This window comes from Schistocerca cancellata, chromosome 5 (assembly GCF_023864275.1).
Source record: "Schistocerca cancellata isolate TAMUIC-IGC-003103 chromosome 5, iqSchCanc2.1, whole genome shotgun sequence".
Taxonomy (NCBI): domain Eukaryota; kingdom Metazoa; phylum Arthropoda; class Insecta; order Orthoptera; family Acrididae; genus Schistocerca; species Schistocerca cancellata.
Genome location: NC_064630.1, coordinates 792631920 through 792656122, shown reverse-complemented (window position 1 = coordinate 792656122; position 24203 = coordinate 792631920). Strand labels below are relative to the sequence as shown.

The 24203-nt window shown below is 39.8% G+C and overlaps 1 protein-coding gene across 1 annotated transcript in view; it reads right to left on the bottom strand.

Annotated features, from left to right (window-relative positions):
• LOC126188807 (zwei Ig domain protein zig-8-like) overlaps positions 1-23135 on the bottom strand; it is a 475470-nt gene extending 452335 nt beyond the window's left edge. Inside the window, exon 1 of the mRNA XM_049930420.1 lies at positions 23024-23135. Coding sequence (XP_049786377.1) covers positions 23024-23135 — 112 coding nt within the window. The remainder of the gene's footprint in view (positions 1-23023) is intronic.
• Between the last annotated feature and the right edge of the window lie 1068 nt (positions 23136-24203).

The window sequence follows — 24203 nt, the reverse complement described above, 5'->3', positions numbered from 1 at the left end:
CTTCAGTCATTTGATCAGTCGCGAAAATATGTGTTACGTTACAGTTGTGTGGAGTCTGAAGAATATGGATGCAGTGGATATCATATTAAGTTACAGACGCATTCATAAGACAGCCTCAACAAACACATTTTGTATTCAAGGAATAGTTGAGTTATACATGATATGCAAACGATGTACACAAGTTGTGGTACAGTTAATGCAGAAAACATACCTGACAAACAGTTTTTTGTTTAAAGCCGCGATTTTGACACAGTGTGTTCAGTGAAGGCTGGTGAACGACGCTGTCCTGCTAATACGAGTAAACGGTAATAATTTCATATAAGAGTTTGTTCACTTTTGTCTATTAAAGCTTTAGGAAAAAACTATCTGGTCAGACTTTAAACCTATCTTTTGAAGCAACGTCTAACTGGTCATGGAAGTCTTAACAAATACTGTACTGACATTCTTCAGACAGTGACTGGCAGAGAGATGGGTCTTTTATCGGCGACTTTACAACTTACTTTAATACTTCATGATTGTACACAACACTTGCTAAAACTATTAAAATAGGATTTTCAGTGAAGACCCTTTCCTTCTTCTGCTCTTACCTACCACTGCCGTATAAAGTTACACGTTTCAACAGAAGGAACGGAAGAGTAAGAGATAGTTTCCTGTCGGTGGTATTAGAGATGAAGTACTTGCTCGAACAGTGCAGTGTCGGAGAAGGAAAAAGGACACATCCTTCTCAAAGAACCTGTCTCGGTATTGGCTTCCATTGGCAATGGTAAACCACAGAAAACCTAAATATGCCTAACCGCATCGTGCGAAATTTGAACCTCCCTCCTACGTGATGAGTCAAGTATGACAACGAAGAGTCACAATGCTCAGTGGCAGTGTGTTGTTGTGCACAGGCGTATGAATAACTGAAATACAGTTTTTGCCACGACGTCTATGAACGCTTGGAGAAAGCTTCATAGTTCAGTTGTTAAAGCTTGGATCTACATATATTTACTTAAAGTTCCAACTGAAACACTTGTTTTAAAAAGATACTTTACACCTCAATGAGACGCGTGAAAAGTACAACATTTTAGCACCTCTACGCAGAAACCTACGTCACACGTTTTTCTTTACTTCGTAAAACTAGCTTAAGCGATTAAATGGAAGAGGCCGAATACTGTGTATACTGTAGCGTAAAGCATCAACAATATCGTGCTTTACGTATATGAAGTTGTCCTGCCAAGAAACGACCGAAAAATCGGCTAACATGAGCTCAAACGCACGAAAAATCGTGCTAGTAGAGTCCAACAGGATATTCATAATTAAGAATCTTAATTCTCAAATTGCATACAACCTCTGGATTCTATCCAAATAATTGTTGGGATGACCTGCGGTATTATATCAATATTAATAGGAAAATATTACAAGAAAGCAGTTCCAAAAAGCGCGCCTACGCTGTACGCAGTTTTCCGTTGCTTGCTGGTGCTGTAACAGCATGAATCTTTGTTAAGTCAACGTGATGGATGATGAGAAGGACGTGGGTAACAAACTGCATAGCTCGTTAGTAACTTCCTGCGTTTCGTAATTCAAGTCAGTACGTATTTTGTTTCACTCGCTGCAGTGTAACCGGAGATTTCAAGTCCCACACTTGCCACCGCATCGTAAATAGCGATATGTTAAAGTAAAACACCGAAACATCTCTGATAATAATGATTGTAAGCATTTATGGAATATTCCGTGAGTAACTGGAGGAACGTAGGAATATTAAGAACTTAAACGGTAAGTACTGATGTTCGTTAAGAGCATATCGAATTACTAAATAAATATTATTGTGAAACATCAGTAGCACGTATTTAAGTTTTAAGATTGTTAACGTTTTTCACGAACTTTACCCTCACGTCTCACTCAACCACCCCCTCGAAAATGGCAATACATTCAGAAAAATCCACGATATATCTATGACAACTAAAAACTCCAGTTCCGCTCAGTAGTGACATATTCATAAGAAACAGGCAAATATTTTTAACAAGCAAGATAATAAATTTCATGTAGCGTACAGTATAGTATCACGCTATAGGCTACGGCCAACGGTAACGAAATGCCGACTCTAATGCGCAGCAGAGAAGCTGGGAACACTTTAATAATATTTCAGCCGAGTCGATTCCTTATTTTGGAAATAACTGACTGCATTACATTGAAAGCTAATATTGTGAAACAGATGTCTCGATGCAGCTTCTGGACATTTAAATGACTACATATCACGTACGCAAACTACGTGATACCAGAATCTGGAAACACTTTTGTTGAAATCATACGAAGATCCACAAAGCAGGAATCGAGCGAACAAAATATAAATTGACTTCGCAGGAAATTTAGTTAAATCACAGAGATAATGTACATATTTGAATCTGACATAAGCCGTTTGTACGTCTCTGTGTAAGGCAGACATACACTTAAGATGAAGTACTCAGGATCATCTTGAAATTTAACACCTATTGTAACGCAATTAACGACATGGACTTATTTAAGGTTGTCAAATAAACTCCTGAATTTAATTCTGTTTTTTCGCATCCGTTGCAGCTCATAAAACTCGTCCAATAGGTTATTGTGTGTTTTATAACAAAAAAGAGGCGATCCTGACCTGTGTTAACAAAGACGCTCTCGCTCTTGTTGTTCGCTATCTGAAATATTACAGTGATTGTACGAACAAATATGAAAATAGCACTTTTCGCGTTGACATGTTACTCAGCATGCTATAAAAAGGCACCAATTACAAAAATGGTTCAAATGGCTCTGAGCACTATGGGACATAAAATCTGAGGTCATCAGTCCCGTAGAACTTAGAACTACTTAAACCTAACTAACCTAAGGACATCACACACATCCATGCCCGAAACAGGATTCGAACCTACGACCGTAGCGGTCGCGCGGTTCCAGACTGAAGCGCCTAGAGCCGCTCGGCCACCCCGGCCGGCGCACCAATTATAGACAGAAAATATATGGCGGTTGTGTGTGAAGGGGAGAGGTTTGTTGTAGGCCAGTAGGTCGATACTTTCGTCAGGAACGACTTCATAATTTTCTTTTTTTCTTGTTTCAATCGATTAGGTGGTTTTGTTCGTATAGCCGACACCTGCAGTGATCAGTAAGTGCAGTTCATCGGAAGGACTGGAGAAGCAATAAACGCCCAATTTCAAACAGTCTTATCTTCACGAACGTAAAAACGACAAATAACGGACCATTCGTGTACTGCGTGAGGTGTAAACCTAACGCGGCTGTTTACTACTTAACAGTTACTTTATTTTTAGGTTTCCACATTTTTCTCGAGCAAGTGACATGCAGCTGCTGGTGAGAAGGGCATTCATATGGTAGCTGGGATTTTGAAGACCCTCTGTGTCAGTATTCTTGGCAAATTATTTGTATCTTATTGATATGCAAGAAAAAGAAACCTGGCAGTGGGAATTGTTGTTAAGATGTCTATTGGAAGATTTCAAGGAGTGATTCAGCATCTTACGTTATTGTGAGATGCAATGCTAGAGAGGTCTAGACCCTCGCGAAATGAGCCGACAGATATGTTTTACGCTGCATTTTGTCGGAGAAAATAAGCAGGTGGACAGACAGCGGCTGTCATTTCTTTGCCATAAAATCAAGAATAGCCAGATAACAGTCGTAGATACAAAGTGCCTACGAAAATTTATTGTCTATATCTTTTCATTATGAATAATAATGGGGGGGAGGAGGGTTTTTACAACGAATTAAAGCGACAATGCCTAAATCAAAATTATCAAATAATTTACACCTATGCTCAAGATATATCTGTATGTGCTCTTTTCAATATCAGTATAAAGTGCGTTGACTTTGCGGATTCTGGTATTACATTCTATCGGTATCTATAGACGGGAATTATTTCATTCGAAAGTGCATCTTGTTACTTGCCTGAAGATAGAATTGGCGATTCATTGAAAACATTTGAGTAAATCAGCAATGAGACTTCATTCCAAGTTCCACACAAATTTCGCTATATTATGGATTGCTCAGCACACGACAGTTATCGCGTTACAATTTGGTATATCTCTAAGGAAAAGTTAGTTTTATTCTCCTCATTAGGAGACTAAGGACCTTGCAGACATACTACTACCCTTAGTCATATATCCGACAGTGAAATCAGATTGGCCGTTCTAAAGAAGGGAGATAATACAGCACCAAACCGAACTCTGCTTAGGTAAGTACCTGTCCTATCAAAAGAGCCTGCTCTTTATAGTCACCCATTTAACAGTCGTATAGTTTCAAAATGAAAATTCGGGTCATCAATTGCCACACACATTAATTTTTCTATTACCTGATCTCTGTGAACAATGCAGATTCCACGAATGCACATTTTTTCGTCCTAGTCTCCAACTAACTTTAAATTGAGGAAGATCGGCTATACTTGTCAAATGCTGATTATATTATAGTACCCCCTCTTTGTGAATGATTTTAAAACATATGTTGCTTCAGTTCACACACATATGACTGCAGTCGGGTGTGAGTTGCATTTGACTAAGTGTGTATGTGTGTGTGTGCCGTCTAATTCCGACGAAGGCCTTACTGGCTGAAAGCTATATTTGTGACAGTCTTTTTGTTGTGCCTGTCTGCGACTCAACACGTCCATTATGGTGAGTGGTAGCTTTCCTTTTCACAATAATGTTATATTTCATCTTTGATTTTACATTGTTTGATTTGTGCAATTCGGTATATTACATAGTACTAGGGAAATAAAACGCGTGCCCCTGCCTACTTCTCGCACACGATACTGTGGCGCAAGTGTTATAATTTAGCTATATCTGACTAATTGAAGTTCTGTTTCTTAGGTGTTAAGAGCTATGGAAGTTGTAAGTCAACGTTTTTCTAAGTGTTGGGAGTACCTGGGTCGGAATAGCACATTACATAACAAAATCTGTCATTAAGGATACATTTAGAGAGATATTAAACGGACACGACGGTATGAGGAAAATTAGATATCACGAAACGGGTAAAAGTATCGGAAGAGTGCAAGACAGTGTTGAGTGAAAATCCAAATATAATACGAGTGAGATATCCAAGCCAAAAAAGGAACGTCTTTTCTCCCTAGTAAGAACCGGAGAACCAGCATGGATGTGGTTTATTCAGAAAGTTTATTCGACTTATAAAATGATGATGTTTGATTTGTTGGGCGCTCAACTGCGCGGTTATCAGCGAGCATACAAATTCCCAAACCTTGTTAAGTTCAGCCTCGCCACTTTCATGAACGATGATGAAATGATGAGGACAACGTTAACACCCAGTCATCTATACGCAGGTGAAAGATCTCTCACCCCGTCGGAAATCGAACCCGGGACCCCGTGCTCGGGAAGCGAGAACGAGACCACGAAATGCGAACGATTAATAAAATCCCAAGTACGTACAGAACAGGATAGAACGTGGAACGTTCAAGAAATACAGTACAATCATCGGGTGTGTGAGTGTTCATCTCGTGTAGGGATGATGAGAATAAGATACAAGAGATTAAATTGCGTAAATGGCATTTATAGAGTCGCTTTTCGCACGCTCAGTAGGAGGAAGGAATAGCGCAAACAACTGCTAATAGAGGTACGAAGTACCCCTGTCGTGTACTGAGGAATGGCTTGCCGTCCGAATATAGAGGCTTCGTACTTCTAACCAAAGTGTTTTGATACGGAAAAAAAAGGAATCTGAAGTTCAGGAGCAGAATGAGCTCAAAAGCAAAAAAGTTGCTGCAAATTAAGCACTGCATGCGGACAGACATTTGCTGAAATTGTGAAATAACTTCCGATTATGCACATTTTAATGCCTGTTTCGTAGTCTACACCTCACTCTAACAAAAACTATAACGTATGTTATAAAATCGCTAGCACGCTAGCTGGTGTTACTCGCGAGTAGACTGACAGCTACAAGTCATAGTTTTTTCTTAGCGTTAGGCAGGTGCACACTGCAACACGTTATCAAACACTGAGGCTACATAATATTAACTGTAACTGTGTTCTCCCAACAACATATTGAAATAATTTTAAAACTTCAGTAGCAACTATTGCAAATCTTTGTTAGGTAAATGCCAATTCTGGAAACAGCTTCACAAATGTTCCTATTCGGAAACGGTGACAGGTGTCTTCCTACCAACACGAAAAAAACCTTAACGCATTCTTCAGAAACACAGTCATTCAAGGAGCGTCGTATAATATTCCTCAAAATGGTTCAAATGGCTCTAATCACTATGGGACTTAACATCTGAGGTCATCAGTCCCCTAGACTTAGAACTACTTAAACCTAACTAATCTAAGAACATCACACACATCCATGCCCGAGGCAAGAGTCGAACCTGCGACCGTAGGAGCAGCGCGGTTCCGGACTGAAGGGCCTATAACAGCTCGGTCACAGAGGCCGGAAATGTAAATCAGATTTTAAAAAATAAAGAAAGAAAACCTGTAAACGTCAACAGGGTGCATACATTTTTAAAAAGTGTTATTCTGTGGAAGCGAGTCCACTTCGCCAGACTATATAGACACAGATTTGCTACCAAGGCCGCCCTTGCATAAAGTTCTAGTAATGAAAGGTCGAAAACTAGCGTAGTTTCTCCCAGTCATTAAACACTTACCATAATTTCTCTGTCTCTAGTAGCCAGACAAAAGGCCTTAACTTGGACTTAATATTGAAAGAAACGAACTTTTCACCGGTTAATAAACAATTTGTGAAAAATACTATGCGTAATAGTTTTGAATGCTCCCTCAAATACTGTGCAAATCACCACTTTTTGACCGTGAAAGTTCACGTTAGGACAGGACAGCACGCCATGTGAAATCTACACTTTCCGGGAAAGTGTCAATTTTCACTAAAAAATTCGAAATTTTCGTTGACATCATCCAACATTGATCGTAAACTTTTACTAATAATTCACATACTTCACAGAACCACTAATACTAAATTTTAACGAAAACGCTTAGATCTGTGGGTTTAGTGACCTCTCGTCGCAAGAGGTCGACAAATTACGACTAATTTGAACTAAAATTAAAACACGACTTAGATCACTGTCGTCCCCACTTTAAAGATGCTGTACAGTATCCGCGCTAAATAACTGTGCCAGTACCAAAGCGCGCGAAATATCTATTCTCTGGATGGTTGGATAACGCAGTCTAGTCAATCACCTTTATATTTCGTTTCATACAATCTCGTAATCTCGCTCATTGGTCCAAACCCGTTCCGACATCAGTTTAGATGAAATATGTAATTGCACATTTCGAAGAAGTAAATAAAAACAATTTTACCCCATCCTTATGCGTTTGAAAGAGTGAAGTACGTTATCTGTATCTACAATATTGAAAACTACCTGTCTTACAATTAGCGTTTTCCCCCTGTATGTTACTCATCAAGGCTTCTCAATCAGATTCCCACGCACACTCACACTTATTCACAATATCAATAGTTTATATGAATGCAGAATTCATCCCATCATTCATCCAGACAGCATAAGAGACAGGAATTATAATATCGAACACATTGTAAATAAAATAATTACTTTTTGCAAACTGGTATCATTACATGTTGTTGTTGAACAAAATATTACATTTATTTTAAAATGTTAATTTTCCTTCAGTATCCGTCAAAAAATGGTTCAAGTGGCTCTGAGCACTATGCGACTTAACATCTGAGGTCATCAGTCGCCTAGAACTTAGAACTAATTAAACCTAACTAACCTAAGGACATCATACACATCCATGCCAGAGGCAGGATTCGAACCTGCGACCGGAGCGGTCGCTCGCCTCCAGAATGTAGCGCCTAGAAGCGCACGGCCACTTCGGTCGGCTAGTAACCGTCACTATTGAGAGTAATACAGATTTTAATGACGCATGTTCCTGACGTTGACCACCATTACGCTACAACTTCATAAAATATTGTTTAAATAACTTTGTTGGCGACTGAGTATTAAGTTTAAGTCATCATACAACGTTAAAGTCTCTGTACGCCGAATGTAACACTAGGCAACGAGTTTGTATTTTCAGGTAATTTTAAATACTTCCAAAATAAATTCAAAGCCACTCAGACCTATCTTACAGCTTAGGCAGCGTCAATGCACATCGCCGCTACACAGCAACATCTTATTTTTGGAAAGACCTGGGACCTGGCTAAAATTTTTCATTTCTTCAGTGGTTACTGGGGGATGTACAACAGCTTTTACACCCGATGACACAGGAAACGAGATCTGTACGATATCTTAAAAACGGGGACGAGAGTGATCTCTTCAAACTGTGTTAACTCTAGTTAGACCTGTCGTAATTTTTCGATGTACTTAATCAAACGGCACTGGACATCTCATTTATTACAGAACGCGTGTTTTGTTAAAAACGAGTAGTTAGTATGCTGTGGGCCATCTAAACATTTATTCTGCCTTCATAATGACACTTTTATCAGAGTAATACTCTTCGAGTACGGATTTCTAAAAAAAGTTCGCCGGCCGTTGTGGCCGAGTGGTTCTAGGCGTTTCAGTCTGGAATCGCGCGACCGCTACGGTCACAGGTTCGAATCCTGCCTCGGGCATGGAAGTGTGTGATGTCCTTAGGTTAGCTAAGTTTAAGCAGTTCTAAGTTCTAGGGGACTGATGACCTCAGATGTTAAGTCCCATAGTGCTCAGAGCCATTTGAACCACTTTTAAAAAACATTCATTATTATAGTCACATGGAAAGGACGCCCTGGGAAAGGTTAGTAAACAGTTTACGTTATAGAAACTCTAGTGAAATATTTTAGGCCACAAATTAACTCGGAAACAATAGGCAGTCCTCAGATAGATGGTTTAAGCATTTATCAGAATCATAACACTGACGGCAAGCGTCAACTAAAGTTACTGTGACATCACTTACCATCCTCGAAACAAACATGTTTATTGGGCAGTACCAAGTTTCCACAATATTAAATCAGAATACATATGTATGAAACTACTAATGATAAGCTAAAAGTGCAGAAATTAAAGTAACAAACCGCTGTAGCTCGATACCACAGGACGATATTATCAACTTTTATTACTTCTTTAACCGCTTCTTTTTGTAAATGCACCGTTGTTACACCAAGGATACGCACCTGTGGAAAATATCTCAAGTTTTCCTACCGTCGACGCTAATAAATCAGTTAACTTTGTGTCCTAGTAAAATGATACAAGCTAAAAACAAATGAAGAGTGACATTTCAAGCGTTCTAAATGCCTAATCTCACGTTTGTCAGGAGAATAAAAAAAAATGTGTGTAACTTGTTCGTAGGAAAAGAACTGAGAAGGAATTTTCATAGCATAGAAATATGAATACTCACCTCGCTACCGCAAAAAGTTATGAGACGAATTAGTAAATAAATGAGTTTTAAGAACATTCTATGTTCGTCACCACGGAAATGACTGGTTCTAAGTGCCAGTAAGAAAGTGTCATTAATACTGAGGCACTAACTTTTATTTGGATTATTACCGGTACAGAAGTGTAGCAGTAAATGTGGCAACTAGCAGAACTGTGGGCAACAAAAACAACTTCTCACAACTTTTTAATTTTTTCAAGAGATTAACACAATTAAATGCAAGAAAAATATCTGAGCACCGACATTCGCTTCTTACAGATCTTCATCCTTTTGCTGTTGAACAACCAGTGTCATTGAAGAAATGCCGACATCGCCAAGAGGTCCTCGCTTTGCGACTAATAACCATGGTTGGCCATTCAGATTAATTACAATATGAAACAATTCAGCCATGGTGTTTCCATTTTTGAATACTTTGACATTTTTCCATTCTTCTGTTCTAAGAGTAAGAATTTATGATAGCTATATGTGTTGTACGAGTCTGAGATGACAGGTTTGGAGATCCTACACCCCGTGATTCACAACAGTGTTTCAGTAGCATCTTCAAAAACAGGAAGTCGGTTGTATCCATTGAAATTACATGGACTGTGTTCATATCTTAAGAGGACTTAAGAATATTGTGTAATAAATTTTGAGGAACGAAGACATCGACGCGTGTCAATTGAAACTCACGAGGGAAGCATTGGTTGGCACAAAGACCATGCGCATCTAGAAAGGAGTAATTACAACTGTTTCTCAATGATTTGGCTTTTGGAACAAGTGTAGGGACATGCAGCAGAGTACAGAGAACACAACAGCCCTGAAAACAGTTTTTGTAAAAAATGGATTTTGGAATGCTTCAATTTTCCACTCTTCATTTACTAAAAATTATTTTTAACTAAAGGCACACTCATGTCGCAGGAGGACTCATTGATTTTCTTTTATTATTCCACGCAAATATCACTCTAAATCATGACTTTTTTAAAATTGTTATGACCCGTTTGAGCTGAGAAAACACATACGTATGACCGTTCACACAGCATACAACATTAACATTAACTGAATATCTTCCATGCTGTGCATAACATGAATACAATGGTAAATAGGAAACAAACCTGATGTTCTGCGATATTATTTTCATTTAGCTACGAACCGGCGTCCGACTTCTGAGGCCAGCTTCAGGAGACAACTGAATGACGCAGATACAATTAAGTGCGATTTACAAAGATATTATTTACACAGAAGAAATTTTCTGTATCTTCCTCGGAAGTATAATAATGGGCGATAGTGCTACATACATAGGCTGTACATTGCGATGTTGAATGCGCCGCCATGCTAGACACCCCTAAATATTAGCAGACTACTATTTAGGACTGCTTCTTCTGGTTAATTTCTGTGGTGTGCACGCAACAGTTGTTTTAAATGCTAAATGTTACAATGCTATTGTGAATAATACTGTGACAGGAAGGCACTGTACCACGTTTCTCTGGTCTCAAATGCATATTTGATCCAGTGGTAAAACACATTTGACCTTGTTAAGATAACTTTCATTTCGTTACACTTTTCGAATAACCAAGATGTGAATTATGTGATGTGAAAAGTCTGCTATCGTATTCCAGAATTCCCCTTAATACAGGCTGACGAAAGTGATGTGCAATCTACGCCTTCATCCTGAAAATGCTGAGAACAGAGCCTTTCGATTTGTACTGACAGTGAATCTTACGTCAAATGATATAAATAAAACCACAACAACAAAAGTGAACAACTCAACTAAAATTCATGTATTTGTGTTGTTGTGGTCTTCGAGTCCATTCACGAATGAAATGTGACTCGTTTACACTTTAGTATACAATCAGAATGATTAGCATTCTCGTAAATGACCCGATCATTTTTCGACGAAAACACTTCCGCAAGAAGCTAATTTTAGGTGCAAGGAACATGGCGGGACGTCGACTTCATATTTGTGACGTCATGAAACCCCGTATTTCACCTCCATGTTATCTTATGTGCAAAAACGTACCTGTGTAAGTCACATAATTATATCTGTCTTTCTGCATTCAGTTGTCACCTGAAGGTGGCCTAAGAAGCCGGAAACCGTTTTGTGACCAAATAAATATAATTCTGTAGAACATCAGGTATTTTTTCCTATCTAATATTACAAAAAAATATTCTGCCGAGTATGCCAATGTGACTGACGTGCAAAGAAGCTCAAATCTCGCCTTTTGTTATCGCTAAACATCCCAGTGAATGAAACCATTTACATAATAGAAAAACGTCTCAGGAGTAATAAAATAATTGTTTAAGAAGTAACATCGTAATTATAAATGATCGAATAAGCCTGATGTTTAATTATTTTATACTATTTAGCAAAGGGTACTTTTTAAAAGAAATGACCAAGGACTGAACAACTGGCTTCCTGGAACATTGGATAACATTTCGGTAATCATCTTGAAACGCAGAACAAAAGTTTATGAAAGAAAAATCGAACATTACGCATAAAATAAAGTACTAAAAAAGAACAAAAGATGCGTCAAATACTAAAAACTGCTAAGATGAAATCAGTCCTGTGGCTGAAAAATTAGCACGCAATATCCGATTATTAAATTTACAGTGAAGTCTAGTCTTATAATGCAATGCTCCTCATAGATACGACGACATCAAAGGAGAATGACAAGCGTAAGTTTCGTATGTACAGGACATCGATATTTTTCTAATGTCGTTATTCAGGTTGTCAACAAGTAGAACGTTAAAATGCCTTGACTTAGTGTGAAATAATGAAAATTAACAGCCTCAGATAAAAGCAGGCGTTATTCTGTCATCGATGAATTATTTATAAAAACGAAACAGAAAAAGAACGACAGAGGAACTATAGCATATTATTACGAAATTAAGATCGTCGTGACAGTATAAAGTAGTAAATCATGTTAAATTGCTAACTGGTTTCGGAATCCTACTGCAGGACTTCTTTTAAGAACGAACAGTACGTTGAAATCAAGACTGCGTCAGAACATAACAGCAAAGTGAAAAACATATGTACAAGGGTTTACAATGTTAGGGCTATATGAAATATGCAAGTAAACGAGAAGGTGTCACACACTCACGACAACAACCATTTGTGAAGAATATATGAGAGCTTTTGCGCTTCGAGCAAAAAGACAGCATTTCAGCCTGTGGGAATATAGTTCAAAATGTTCAAATGTTTGTGAATTCCTAAGGGACCAAATAGCTTAGGTCATCAGTCCCTAGGCTTACACATTACTTGAACTAACTTAAGCCGGCCGCGGTGGTCTAGTGGTTCTAGGTGCGCAGTCCGGAACCGCGGGACTGCTACGGTCGCAGGTTCGAATCCTGCCTCGGGCATGGATGTGTGTGATGTCCATAGGTTAGTTAGGTTTAAGTAGTTCTAAGTTCTTGGGGACTGATGACCACAGAAGTTAAGTCCCATAGTGCTCAGAGCCATTTGAACCATTTTTTGAACTAACTTAAACTGACCCATGCTAAGAACAACACACACACCCATGCCCGAGGGCGGACTCAAACCTCCGGCGGGAGGGACCGCGCGAACCGTGACATGACACCTCAAACCGCGCGGCCACTCAGCGCGGCGGGAAGAATTTACGCAAATGCAAAGAACAAGGACGAAGCGATGTTCAACTAGAATTTTCTTTTCCAAAATGTAATAAGATTTAAATAACCAGCACCATATTGTTGTGAACCCAATTCTCCGGTACCTAAAAATGCTTACTTTTCTAATAATGAATATGGTAATAATAGTATTATTGTTAGTAAAACATTCCGTTCCTCGAAAATTCGCGTGGGAGACGCGAGGTTATGAACATGGGCGTTGCGCACTACATTGAGAGGCCGTGTTTAGCTTTCATCTTCTAAAAAACTATGAAATTTAATCTGTGATTAAATCTCGAAATTACCATGTCACTCTTATGGAGATGTTTGCCGTTTGTCTTATTCGTCTGTAGAATCTGTGTCGTTCAACAGCTGATCTAATGTTAATAAATGACGGAAATAGCTAAAAAATATGTGTTCGTCATCACATCACAATCCCGATCTAAGGCAATGAGAAGTAAGAAAGAAAGAAAGAAAGAAAACACAGTCTGTTCATAATTATTTCTTTCAGATGATGTTTAGTAGTACAGTAACAGTTAACATTTATGCCGAAAATCTGCTTACTTGGTCTGACGTTTAATTATATAGACTACTGACTGAATTAGAATATTACAAGCTGTTTGGCTGAAATGCGTATTAACGAACTCTTTGCTGCCTGTCGTTTATTCTAACGAGAATTTGTATTATCTTTACGTTCCAAAATGGTAAATATTGCTCTCTGTTTTATGAATGTTAGTAACAGCTGCTTCACGATATTGTAAAGGACGAAGAAACTCTCACAAAATGTTGCAGACCACCAGCACAAATGCATCTTTAAGAGAAAATGTCTCAACCGTCTTCCGACGGCCATACGACAAAATTAACTAAAGGAATTTGGCAACAATAGTTGACAACAATAATGCAGAAATATAAAAATTCCACTGTAGATAATAGTCAAAAACCGAAATCGACATTACGTGTATGACGCAGAGCCCACCGGTCATAAATAATAATTTAACCGCGTTCTGTTTCTCTGTCTCCATTTGGGCGACGTCTTTTACACGTTTCAATATGACCTGGGCGTGGCGGGCTGGAACCCAGGGGTGGTGTTGTGGGGATGGAGAAGTGTTGTCGGAAGTAACTTTGTGCGCAGTAATTAACCCGAAACGAGCGAATACCTGGTGACTTCGACTCTCGAGGCAGCGTTATTACTTCGTAACCCGAAGTCGCCGATTACTGTCCAATCTCAGGCAAGGCTGTTGGTCTAAGATTTGCCGGAACTATGTGTATTTTGAATAGACAAATAAACGAATGGTGTAAGTTAGCATACACGAGCAGAGGACTGATGCTATTGAAAAGCACAATCTAAAAATCCAGTGAACGCTGAGATACGGTAGTGATGAACCGGCTCTTTGTCGAAGCACCCAGTAACCAACAAAAAATTTAAATCCACCCATACTTGTAGCAACGAGTCCATTTAATCGTGTTGTTGGCCGTATGAAAGATAAACGGTGACTTTTAGCTGTAAGTCCAGTTGTGGTGGGATATGAGGGGACGTGGTTACGTGTTAGCTCTGGGCCATATTTACTCATATCAGCTCCATCACTGTGAATGCTGCACAAACACCATCGCGCAAGATAACTATCCGTCGGAGTTGTACACACAATAAAGGTGCACAAACGGCATATCCTTCACAGGTTGAAGAAGGAACTCCGTGCCACATCCAATACGTTCCTGGTAAGAAGAAAAAGTTAGTGTATTCTAACAGTTACGGCTGTTTTAAATCTTGAAGTCAAACTAAAATTGGTACTTTTATCTATTTATATACGATACTTTACGTTTGTTCATGTTGAATGTCAAATGACAGTCCGCGCGTTAATCCTCAATCTTCTAGAAGTCTTGCTCTATTTCGCTACTTTTTTTATGGAGTGGCATATTCCCTAAAAACAACAGCATCTTCTGGGAACTGTCTCATCCAGCTTCAACGTTGCCCACCACGAGATCTACTATGATGTCCTCCAATCACCAAGAAAGTTCAACGCAGTACGTTGGTACCCGTTCATTAGTTGCTAGCTGTGTGCTTGTTGAGAAAATCCTCTTCCGACTTGTTGCCCACTCCTACTCGTCTGTCTGGGACACTTACCACATTACTTAGCACAGAAGAGCCTAAGAATACCTCACGCATAGCTTCGTGTTCGCTGCCGGTTCGATTGGAAAGCGTCTCTATGTCATGAGGATGATATCCCAATTCCAGTAGGCAAAAGAACTGTTGCGCGTCGACAAGTATTTTACAGTAGAATTTGAGAAATCCAGGAGTCGAACACGTATATTTTTTCCCCGAAGGTAGGACGATACCGGAAACACGAGAGAAACTGGTCCCTTTGCGTTCGCTGGCCGAAACTCTTTCTCATCTATTGCCATTTTCTGAGATATCGGAATGTGGTAAATGAAAGTGGTGGGCTATGTATCCTCTGCTACACGCAGTATGACGGCTTGCGGTGTATAAATGTTGATGCAAAGTTTGAAAGTCTCCATTGTAATGATTGCACTGCCGTAAACAACTTGCTTCTGACGCATGGAGTACCTAACGACCGACTACACAAAGGAAAAGGCCCGAGACGTTCTGTTTATTGGAATTTTAGCCAATATTGCCACCGGTGCTAGGAATTTATGAAATGAACGCCATGAAATCTCAAGACTGCACAGGTTACTGGGGTCTGCCGATAAAAAAGTGCTATTAACCCATGTTCTTTCCAAAGAGTAACAGGTAAGGACAGTCTCTATAAACGGAATGTACCTGTCACTTTGCCGACCTACACTAGTTTGTTCTACTATGCCAAACGCTGCGACAGGTCCAAGAGGAAATATGCAAAACCATTTGAAGAGAAATATCACATTCCCAAGTTCAGTGGCGGACGGTGTCGTACCTAGAGGATAGTGTACCTAGGAACACATGATGTTTCCCAGTAGACGCTACCATCTAATGAGTGATTTGCAAATCACATGAAGAAATACGCACTGCAAACCACCACAAACAGTTTCCGGAATTTTCTACTGTTTTTGTTGTTATGAGGGTTAATGTCGCGTTTTTGCAGCATTTGAAAATGTGATGAACTCCGTATATTTAAGTGCAGCATAACATATTAAAGTTATTGGGAGGATACTTTTAGTTTTTCAGTTACAGAATTGTATGATGAGTAAAACTGTCTGTATTTTTAAACCTAGTTGCACAATGTGTGCTTAACTTTGCCACACCACGTCCACTGAAACGAAAGATGGTCTACCATTGATCAAGGGATACTAATGAACTGAGATTTTCTATTGTCTTAACAATTTCCCAATCTTGAAAATGGAAATTTTTTCTTTGTTGCTAGCAGCTTCTATTTCAAAACGTTTGTTAGCTTGTAACTGGTTTCCTGATAATTCTTCCTATTAATTGAATATTACTCACTGATTATTGGTAATAGCAATTAGTTAACACATAAAATGCTAGATAATACACTGACAAAATTTTCTCGATTTAACACTTTTAAATTTGAGCAGAATATTTGTTACTATGTAAAGACCATGTTGTACCCTAGAACAATTAATGACATTTTCAAACCTTACTTTTTCGGAGTTAATTTTGTAAACTTAGAAAAAGACTGCAGCACACATAAAGTGGATGCTGTCATTTCAAAATGTAGTAAAAAATGTATTAAACTTCTATTACAGGTCTAACTAGAGACGAAAGTCCGAAAAGTCCCTAGGTACAACACCCTTCCCTAATGGTTCTGTCACATCACAAGAATAGTACATTCACAACATTTTAGATTCCTGTCTCTTTACGATATCTATACTAAATATTTTTATTCCCCTTTTCAAAATAATGATTTTCAGTTGCAAACAGAATAAAACTTTCATAGACTCTGTGCGGCGCCATTCGTATGAGGACGGTTGCGTGAATTACGAAGCAAAGAGCGAACTTACTGGTAGGGGTCATTGTTATAAGCTTATTTTTCAATGCGTCTTATATTACTATCATTGGGAGGACGGCAGACGTAAGGATCAGACCACAGAATCAATAACGAAATTCTGACGATATTCGACAGTATACGCAAACTACAACTGTACTGTTGTCTGAGATACTATCCGGTCTTTCACTATAAAAGTGTACGCATCAGCGGCGCCGATACCGTGATAACCAACTGGCTGAAAGCACGTTATACGAAATAAATGGAATAATTAATACTAACACAAATAATCATTAATAGTTCCTGGGTAATTTGGAGAATGTTACTATCACGTAGTAAATAATACTAACAGAAATAATCATTCATAGTTCCTGGGTAATTTGGAGAATTTTACCGTCACGTTGTAATGCACTTACGGAATTGCTCATAATATGAAAAACACGGTCAGTTTCAACATAGAAGAAATTTCACGTTAAGAAAGAGGTTTCTTTCGTGGTGATAACGGAGCACAAGGTACCGCACGGTAATAAGAGAGTATGAGACGGAAAATAAAATACCTGAGTGTCCAGTCAGCGTCAATAGTACGAAGAACGCCTTGCTATGTACTACACTGACTTCTAGTAGAAAGTAACTCCTACTCAAATTAGCGATTTGGCAAGTTACTTGACGTCGTTATCATGGATGGTGATTCATCTACTGCAACGACAGAAATTCCAGTCTCGTCTCAGAAAATGTCGTAGGACCATTATTGAACACGTCATATATCAGTGATATATAATGATACATGTAATCTTAATCCGATAGCAGATATTGCTGGTATGGGATAACAATTGTAGCAATATTCACTCGGAACTGCATAGATTATCAACCGGGGAAACTACAATTTAATGTGGAAAAACTAAAAACGTGTGCGTTGCGAACCGTAACTGGTATAGGTCACGACCAAATTAATGAATCTCAAACGGAGCCAAGTGGGCACTAAATATCGATACACGGATGTTAAATGAATACATCAGATCTACGGAGTTGTATGCAGGATGGTATGAATCTAGAGTTAGTCAGTGGAAGTGATTGATTGCAATATAATTGTAGGGACGTTGCGGTATAGGGAAAGTCTCCTTGTTGAGTGGCTTTACGGAGATACAGAATGATTTAGACAACATTTGTCGTTCCTGTGATCGATGGCAGTTTGCTCTAAATTAAAGCTAATGTAGATAAGTAGGAAAAATCAAACCCCTTAATATTCGAATAAGGCATTAGTAGTGTGTTGCTTGGCACAGTCACGTCTATTAAATATCTAGGCGTAACGTGTCAAAGCGAGATGAAATGCAACGAGCACGTAAGGACGGTAGAAGAAAGGGCAGTTAGTGGACTTAGATTTATTGTCAGAATTTTGGAAAACTGTAGCTCTTCTATAAAGGAGATCGCGTATCGAACAATAGTGCGACTCATTCTAGAGTGCTGATCGAGTGTGGGGGATGCTCACCAGGTCGAATTAACGGCCGACACAGAAGAATTCAGAGGCATGCTACACGCAGGTATTACCGAGGTGGTTCGTGAACTCAAACGGGAATCGCCAGAGGGAAGAAGACGTTCATTTCCCCAAACATTATGGAACCGACATTCGAAGCAGAACTTTTCAAGTGACGCCGGCGTACATTTCGCTTAAAGACCACGAAGATAAGAAAGTAAGGCTCGTACAGAGGATTATACAGGAAATTACTTGTAGTGGTACAAGTTACTCTCCGCCATAAAGTACGCAGTGGCTTCCACAGTATGTTCGTAGACTTAGATGTACACGAGGTAGCGTCTGTGATTCGTAGAAAATAGGTGAAATAAGTAGAATATTCCGCCTAAATCAACGTCAGACGACGCAGTAACATGTCTCCCGAACAGAAAGGAGATAGGACGGTACAGACAGCTAAAATTCGTAAGCAATCATTGTTTCAGTGTTCCACTCGTGGTTGGAATCTGTAACAAATGTAATGTATGTTATAATATGAATATAGTCAGTCATTTACTACGTAATGATTCTCAGCACATACAAGGTTTTCGGAAAATCAAGTTGCTGAGTCTAGGAATTGTAGATGGGAGTGAGTACGTAGTATATTGAATATGAACCCACATCCTGAATCGTTCTATGGCCGTGTCATTTCTAATGTTGAACTCATTCATTTCCGACTGAGGAACTGAATTAGGCGTGACGCAATCACGTTATTAGGTAACAATCCGAAAAGAAGCACAACGAAACATCCATTTAGCACTTCAGCACGTTTATTTGAATTAACGCTGAAACATCAGGTTGGTTATTTTTTGTTTTCGAATAATGTATAAGTGGTAATATGAACAAATGTGCTTAAGTGATAAACGATTGTTTCATTATATTTCCTTTCGAATTGTTACCTAGTAACTGTATTGCGTCGCGCGTTATTCAGTTCCTCAAGCAGAAGTGGATGCTTTCTGGATCAGCATTGAAACCTATCGTAGAACGGAAGCGGTACGTTTCAGGACGTGGGTTCCTACTCAAAATATTATGTACTCACTTCCCTCTACAACTACAAGACGTTTGTGATGGGAATTCCCTAACACCCTGTAGACCACCATTGTCAACCAGAACGGTTGTACTGTTCAAAGTGAAAGGACTGACAGCAATAGCTGCAGAGTGTAGCAGCTACGAAAAATAAATCTCCACACAACTGGCTACCCCCTGCTCTGAAGCTGAGCAGAGGACTCGGGTGTAATTCCCGTTGCTATGAGCGATGTTCCTTGTTCCGAAGGACTGAAACGGGGTGAATTCAGAGTCATGGGACGAAATTAGGAGCTACGTGAATGAGACGAAGTAGCACTCCAATGGCCTCCAAAACCGACAACAGCCGGAAATGCTGCCTGTTGATCCCACGACGTCCGCAAACCGCACGCAATTGACCTCATATAGGGCGTCACGATGACCTGTCGAAATTGCGTGGTTATCAGGGTCTAATTGCAGAATTAACACGCTGTTACACGCTTTTCCAAGGCATTCGGTGGAGAGGTGAATTAATTTAGGAAGAAGTGCTTGTTTTAGATTACACAGAAGTCAGATGGGCTTTATCGCTAAGGGATCTGCTCTCTCTATTTCCACGGTTGCTGCACCACATCGCTGCTTAATATTCGTCGCTGTGTAAATACCGGCGGCTACCAAGTCCTCACCAGAGAATAGCTATGAAACGCAACGGAATGAAGCACCGTGACTCCTTGAACATAATTTTGTAACTACTGTCTGACTTCACATCCACGATTCCATTTCGCACTGCACTCCACACTCACTTAATTAAGACAAAATATTGCAGGCATTTTCCAGTCGACGATCCTCAAATGAACCTGGTACGGCCATGCGTTTTCTGCATATGTTCCAGCAATAATAAGCATTCCGCTATTGCCTTCGACGGTTGTTGCAATAATGACGCAGTAGATGTTAGAGGTGGTTTTCTAATTGTCACGGGTCGTGGTCGACAAGACAAATCTAAAATTTACAAAAGTATTGGTTTACTAACAGTAAGTGCAAATGCCATGTTATGGCTGAAGTAGCGTTGTTATATTTTGTTGTAATTGTATATGAAGAACAGTAGCCTTCATTCTGGAGGTCAACATGGATTTACAGTTTTCCAATTCAGATTCACTTTCACACTGGCTGCAGCCTAGACGCATTTAAAATTCTGTCAGACGAAGATATACCTTTTGTTCTAGCCGCAGCTACGTCCTTCCTAACGCAAAACATGTTTTGAAAAAAAGATCTCTAGATCAAGTAACATATGTGACGATCCGATCCGATTTCGGATGAATATATATAATATTTTACTCTAAAACAAGTTGACGCAGAACAAATTTGCATACTCAGCAGTAACTAAAGACTAACGATTAAACCCACGTAAGCTTATAAATAGAAGAAAAATGCAGATTTCTTTAAATTTTTGGCACAGCGTATTTCTCATAAAGCTTAATGATATGAAAATAACACGATAATATAAGGTAATTTTCGTGTGTGGAGTACCATAGAACTGTGTCGAGTTATCGACACATGAAAGCAAAGAAAGAAATTAAGAGGAGGCAATAAGAAAATAAGAGCCTAAAAGAACTATTCATTCCTTAACGTACCTGCAGCTATTATAGTAACAGTTTCAGCCATTAAGAAGTGAGTTGCGAGGACTACGATCGTAGATTAAAATGTAGAAAAACATATGGATACTGGGTGTAACGCATATTATTGCCTAAAAGAAATATTAATTCCTTAACGTACCTGTAGCTATTATAATAACAGTTTCAGCCATTAAGAAGTGTGTTTCGAGGACTACGATCGTACATTAAAATGTAGAAAAACTTATGGATACTGTGTGTAATGCATATAATTTATACCACATCAAGTTGCAACCTATCCTCACGGCCAATTCGCATGCTATTGCAAGAAATAACCGACGCTCGTAACTACAGAACCGTCAATGACGCTCTCATATGATAATGAATGTTGTTCTGGATGATGTAAAACTTTTATGCATGTGGGTAGAAACCTAAGAATCGCTGGCACTAACGAGATACCAGTGCTTTTAACACATTTGCGCAAATGTCATATCTTTTTCAAATGTCTGTCTAAGAAAGCTCATTTCTGGATGATTTCTTCTAGAATTTCATTAATACCGACCAAACCAGGACATAGACGATAATAGATACTATGTATCACAGCATAGGGCCCAAGGAGCATATATTCCAATTGTTTTAACTCTTGTCACTTGTTGAAATGTTTTAGTAACTCGATTCACGTAAGGTCTTTGTAGCTAATTATCCAGACTCGCATTATGAGTTCGTATTATAGTACGACATGTTTTAATACGACCGCTCTAAAAACGGACTAATAATATGATATCTAAGACGTCCAAATATGGAATTTTCGTGGGTCGCGAATTATAGAAAAAAAGAAACGTATTAGAATCCGTACAGTTTATAAATTTATGTGGTGTAGAATATGAGTTCACAGAAATAATAGTGTTAGTTATACACCTCTAACCCTGATGATCCATCTGTCGTAGAACTTAAATAATAAATCCTTATATGTATCAGATTAACACTTACGAATCATAAAAGCACAACCAGGCAATACAATTTTCAGTTACGGTGGATTGATATAATTAACAATGACATGTATGGTGTTACTAGCTATACAGGAATAGAGACAAAATAATACTCTGATACAATTCTACAATAAAAAAACATCGTTGCAAAAATGAACAGCAAATTCCTGGAAATAAATTAATCCGAAGAATTCGTGAGACTAAAGAACAGCTCTCTTTTTTTGCTTCTCATCGCTAGAACGCGAACGTATTGAAAGAAAATGGAGTTTGAGACACAATAATTCACTGATGCTAAAAGAAAACATTATGTAGAAAAGTTAAGAAATTGTAACGTAAACACGAATGAACGTTGGTTATTAAATTAGTAAGTTGTGTTATATTATATAGTACGTACATTTGGACGTTCGCTTGACTCTCCCATATAAGTTTTATTAAACTACAACGATAACAGTTATGAAAAAATATTGGTGGCGAGGTAATTATATATATATGATACATCCCATTTCAGCAAATAACTGTAAGTATTGTGCAAAATTCATCGGGACTAAAGAGCTAACCCGAACACTTTTCGTGTTAGTATAATCTTCCGCTGCATTCCTTTTCACCATAACGAAAACATTGGTCAAGTAAATCGTGATGACTAGACACATATCTTCAAGATGACTCGGCGAAGACAGTTCACTTATCGAAATGGAGAGATGTTTTGTATGAGATATGTAAGTACCGAATAGAGAATGCACATTTCTAATAATTTTGTTGACGTTTCTCTGGTACTTAGGATCACTAGAAGGATGACGTGTTGGGAAATTTGAGATGACAACGCACACAGGTTCATAACACGGCTGGAAAGAATATTCACAGACACCCTAAAAGTGCAAAGTAAAAACGCTCTAGCGCTTGTATAAGAATCCGCTAGAGGTGAGCACACTAGAGAAGCTCCTTCGGGTGCGCCGGCGCGATATCTAGGGACGTGGTCGGCAGGCGCCAGGGCGCACCAGCTGACGACCACAGAGGGCCACTGACACTCGCCGACACGGACTGAGGGGTGGCTGACCTGTTCGCAGCGCCAGCAGCAGCAGGAAGAGCAGCGTGCCGCCGCCCCTGGCCACGGCGCCGCCGCCTCCGGCCGCGCCTCCGCCTCCGCCTCCGCCTCCGGGGGCGGCCATGTCTGCAGCTGTCGGTCCGGCGGCGGCCGTCGCGCGACTGCCGGCGCTCCGGTCCCGGGTGCTCCGGCCGCGCAGCGCGCGCCGCCCCTCCGCCCCCACCGCCTCCGCCCAGCCGGCCGCTCAATACCGACTGGGCCACGCCGCGGCACAGACGCTCTGGGGGCGCCGCCGCCGCCGCCACCGCTGCCGCCTCCAGCGAGAGCTGCCGCCACCGCCCCCGGCGCGCGGCTTTTTAATTACGGAGCTTTGGCGCCGGCTGCAGTTAATGGAAACGGGCCACCAGCTGCCCGGCGTGCCGCTAACGAGCACTGACGATGAGTGACGGAGGTGGCGAAACACTACCGGCGCACCGTTTGTTGACACCGTATCGCCGCTGTCCGGAAGAGGACCTTTGGCTATGTTGTTGACATATACTTTGCGTGTGTGCCAATCCGTGTTTGCCGTACTTAGCGGCTCATTAACCGCGCTTTTTTTCGCGGTCCCGACACGGAGAGAATTAGCGGCGTTTAACGAATATTCGTGTGGTGCTGAAGGGAAACCACTTGGACGATGTTATCAGCGCTGCCTAACAGTAATCTGGACTGTTGCAATGTTTCCTGGCATGTACACGTAGTCACAATGTAAATAGCTCTCTCTCGTTAAATGTCCTGGCATTTGAACATTTGACCGTTAGAAGTGTTGTTTGATTTGCGATGTAAAATCGCGAATGAGGTGCGCGCCAATGTTGATACGTGTAAGGAGTACGGGAATAGCTATTATGGACGCTATCATAATAGTAAAATAGCCACAGGTATTTTTGTGGCCACTCTTTTTAATGACGTGTTTCGAAAACATCATCGTCAGATACAATTAAGGAAATTTGATGATGATATTTTCCAAATGCGCCATTCAAAAGAGAGGTCACAAAAATACATGTTGCTATTTTGTTATTATCATAGCGTCCATAATAGCTATTCCCGTACTCCTATCTGATGATCTAACACTATTTTTTTTTTGCCTAGATCTACATCTACATCTACATTTATACTCTACAACCAACGCAACGGTGTGTGGCGGACGGCACTTTAC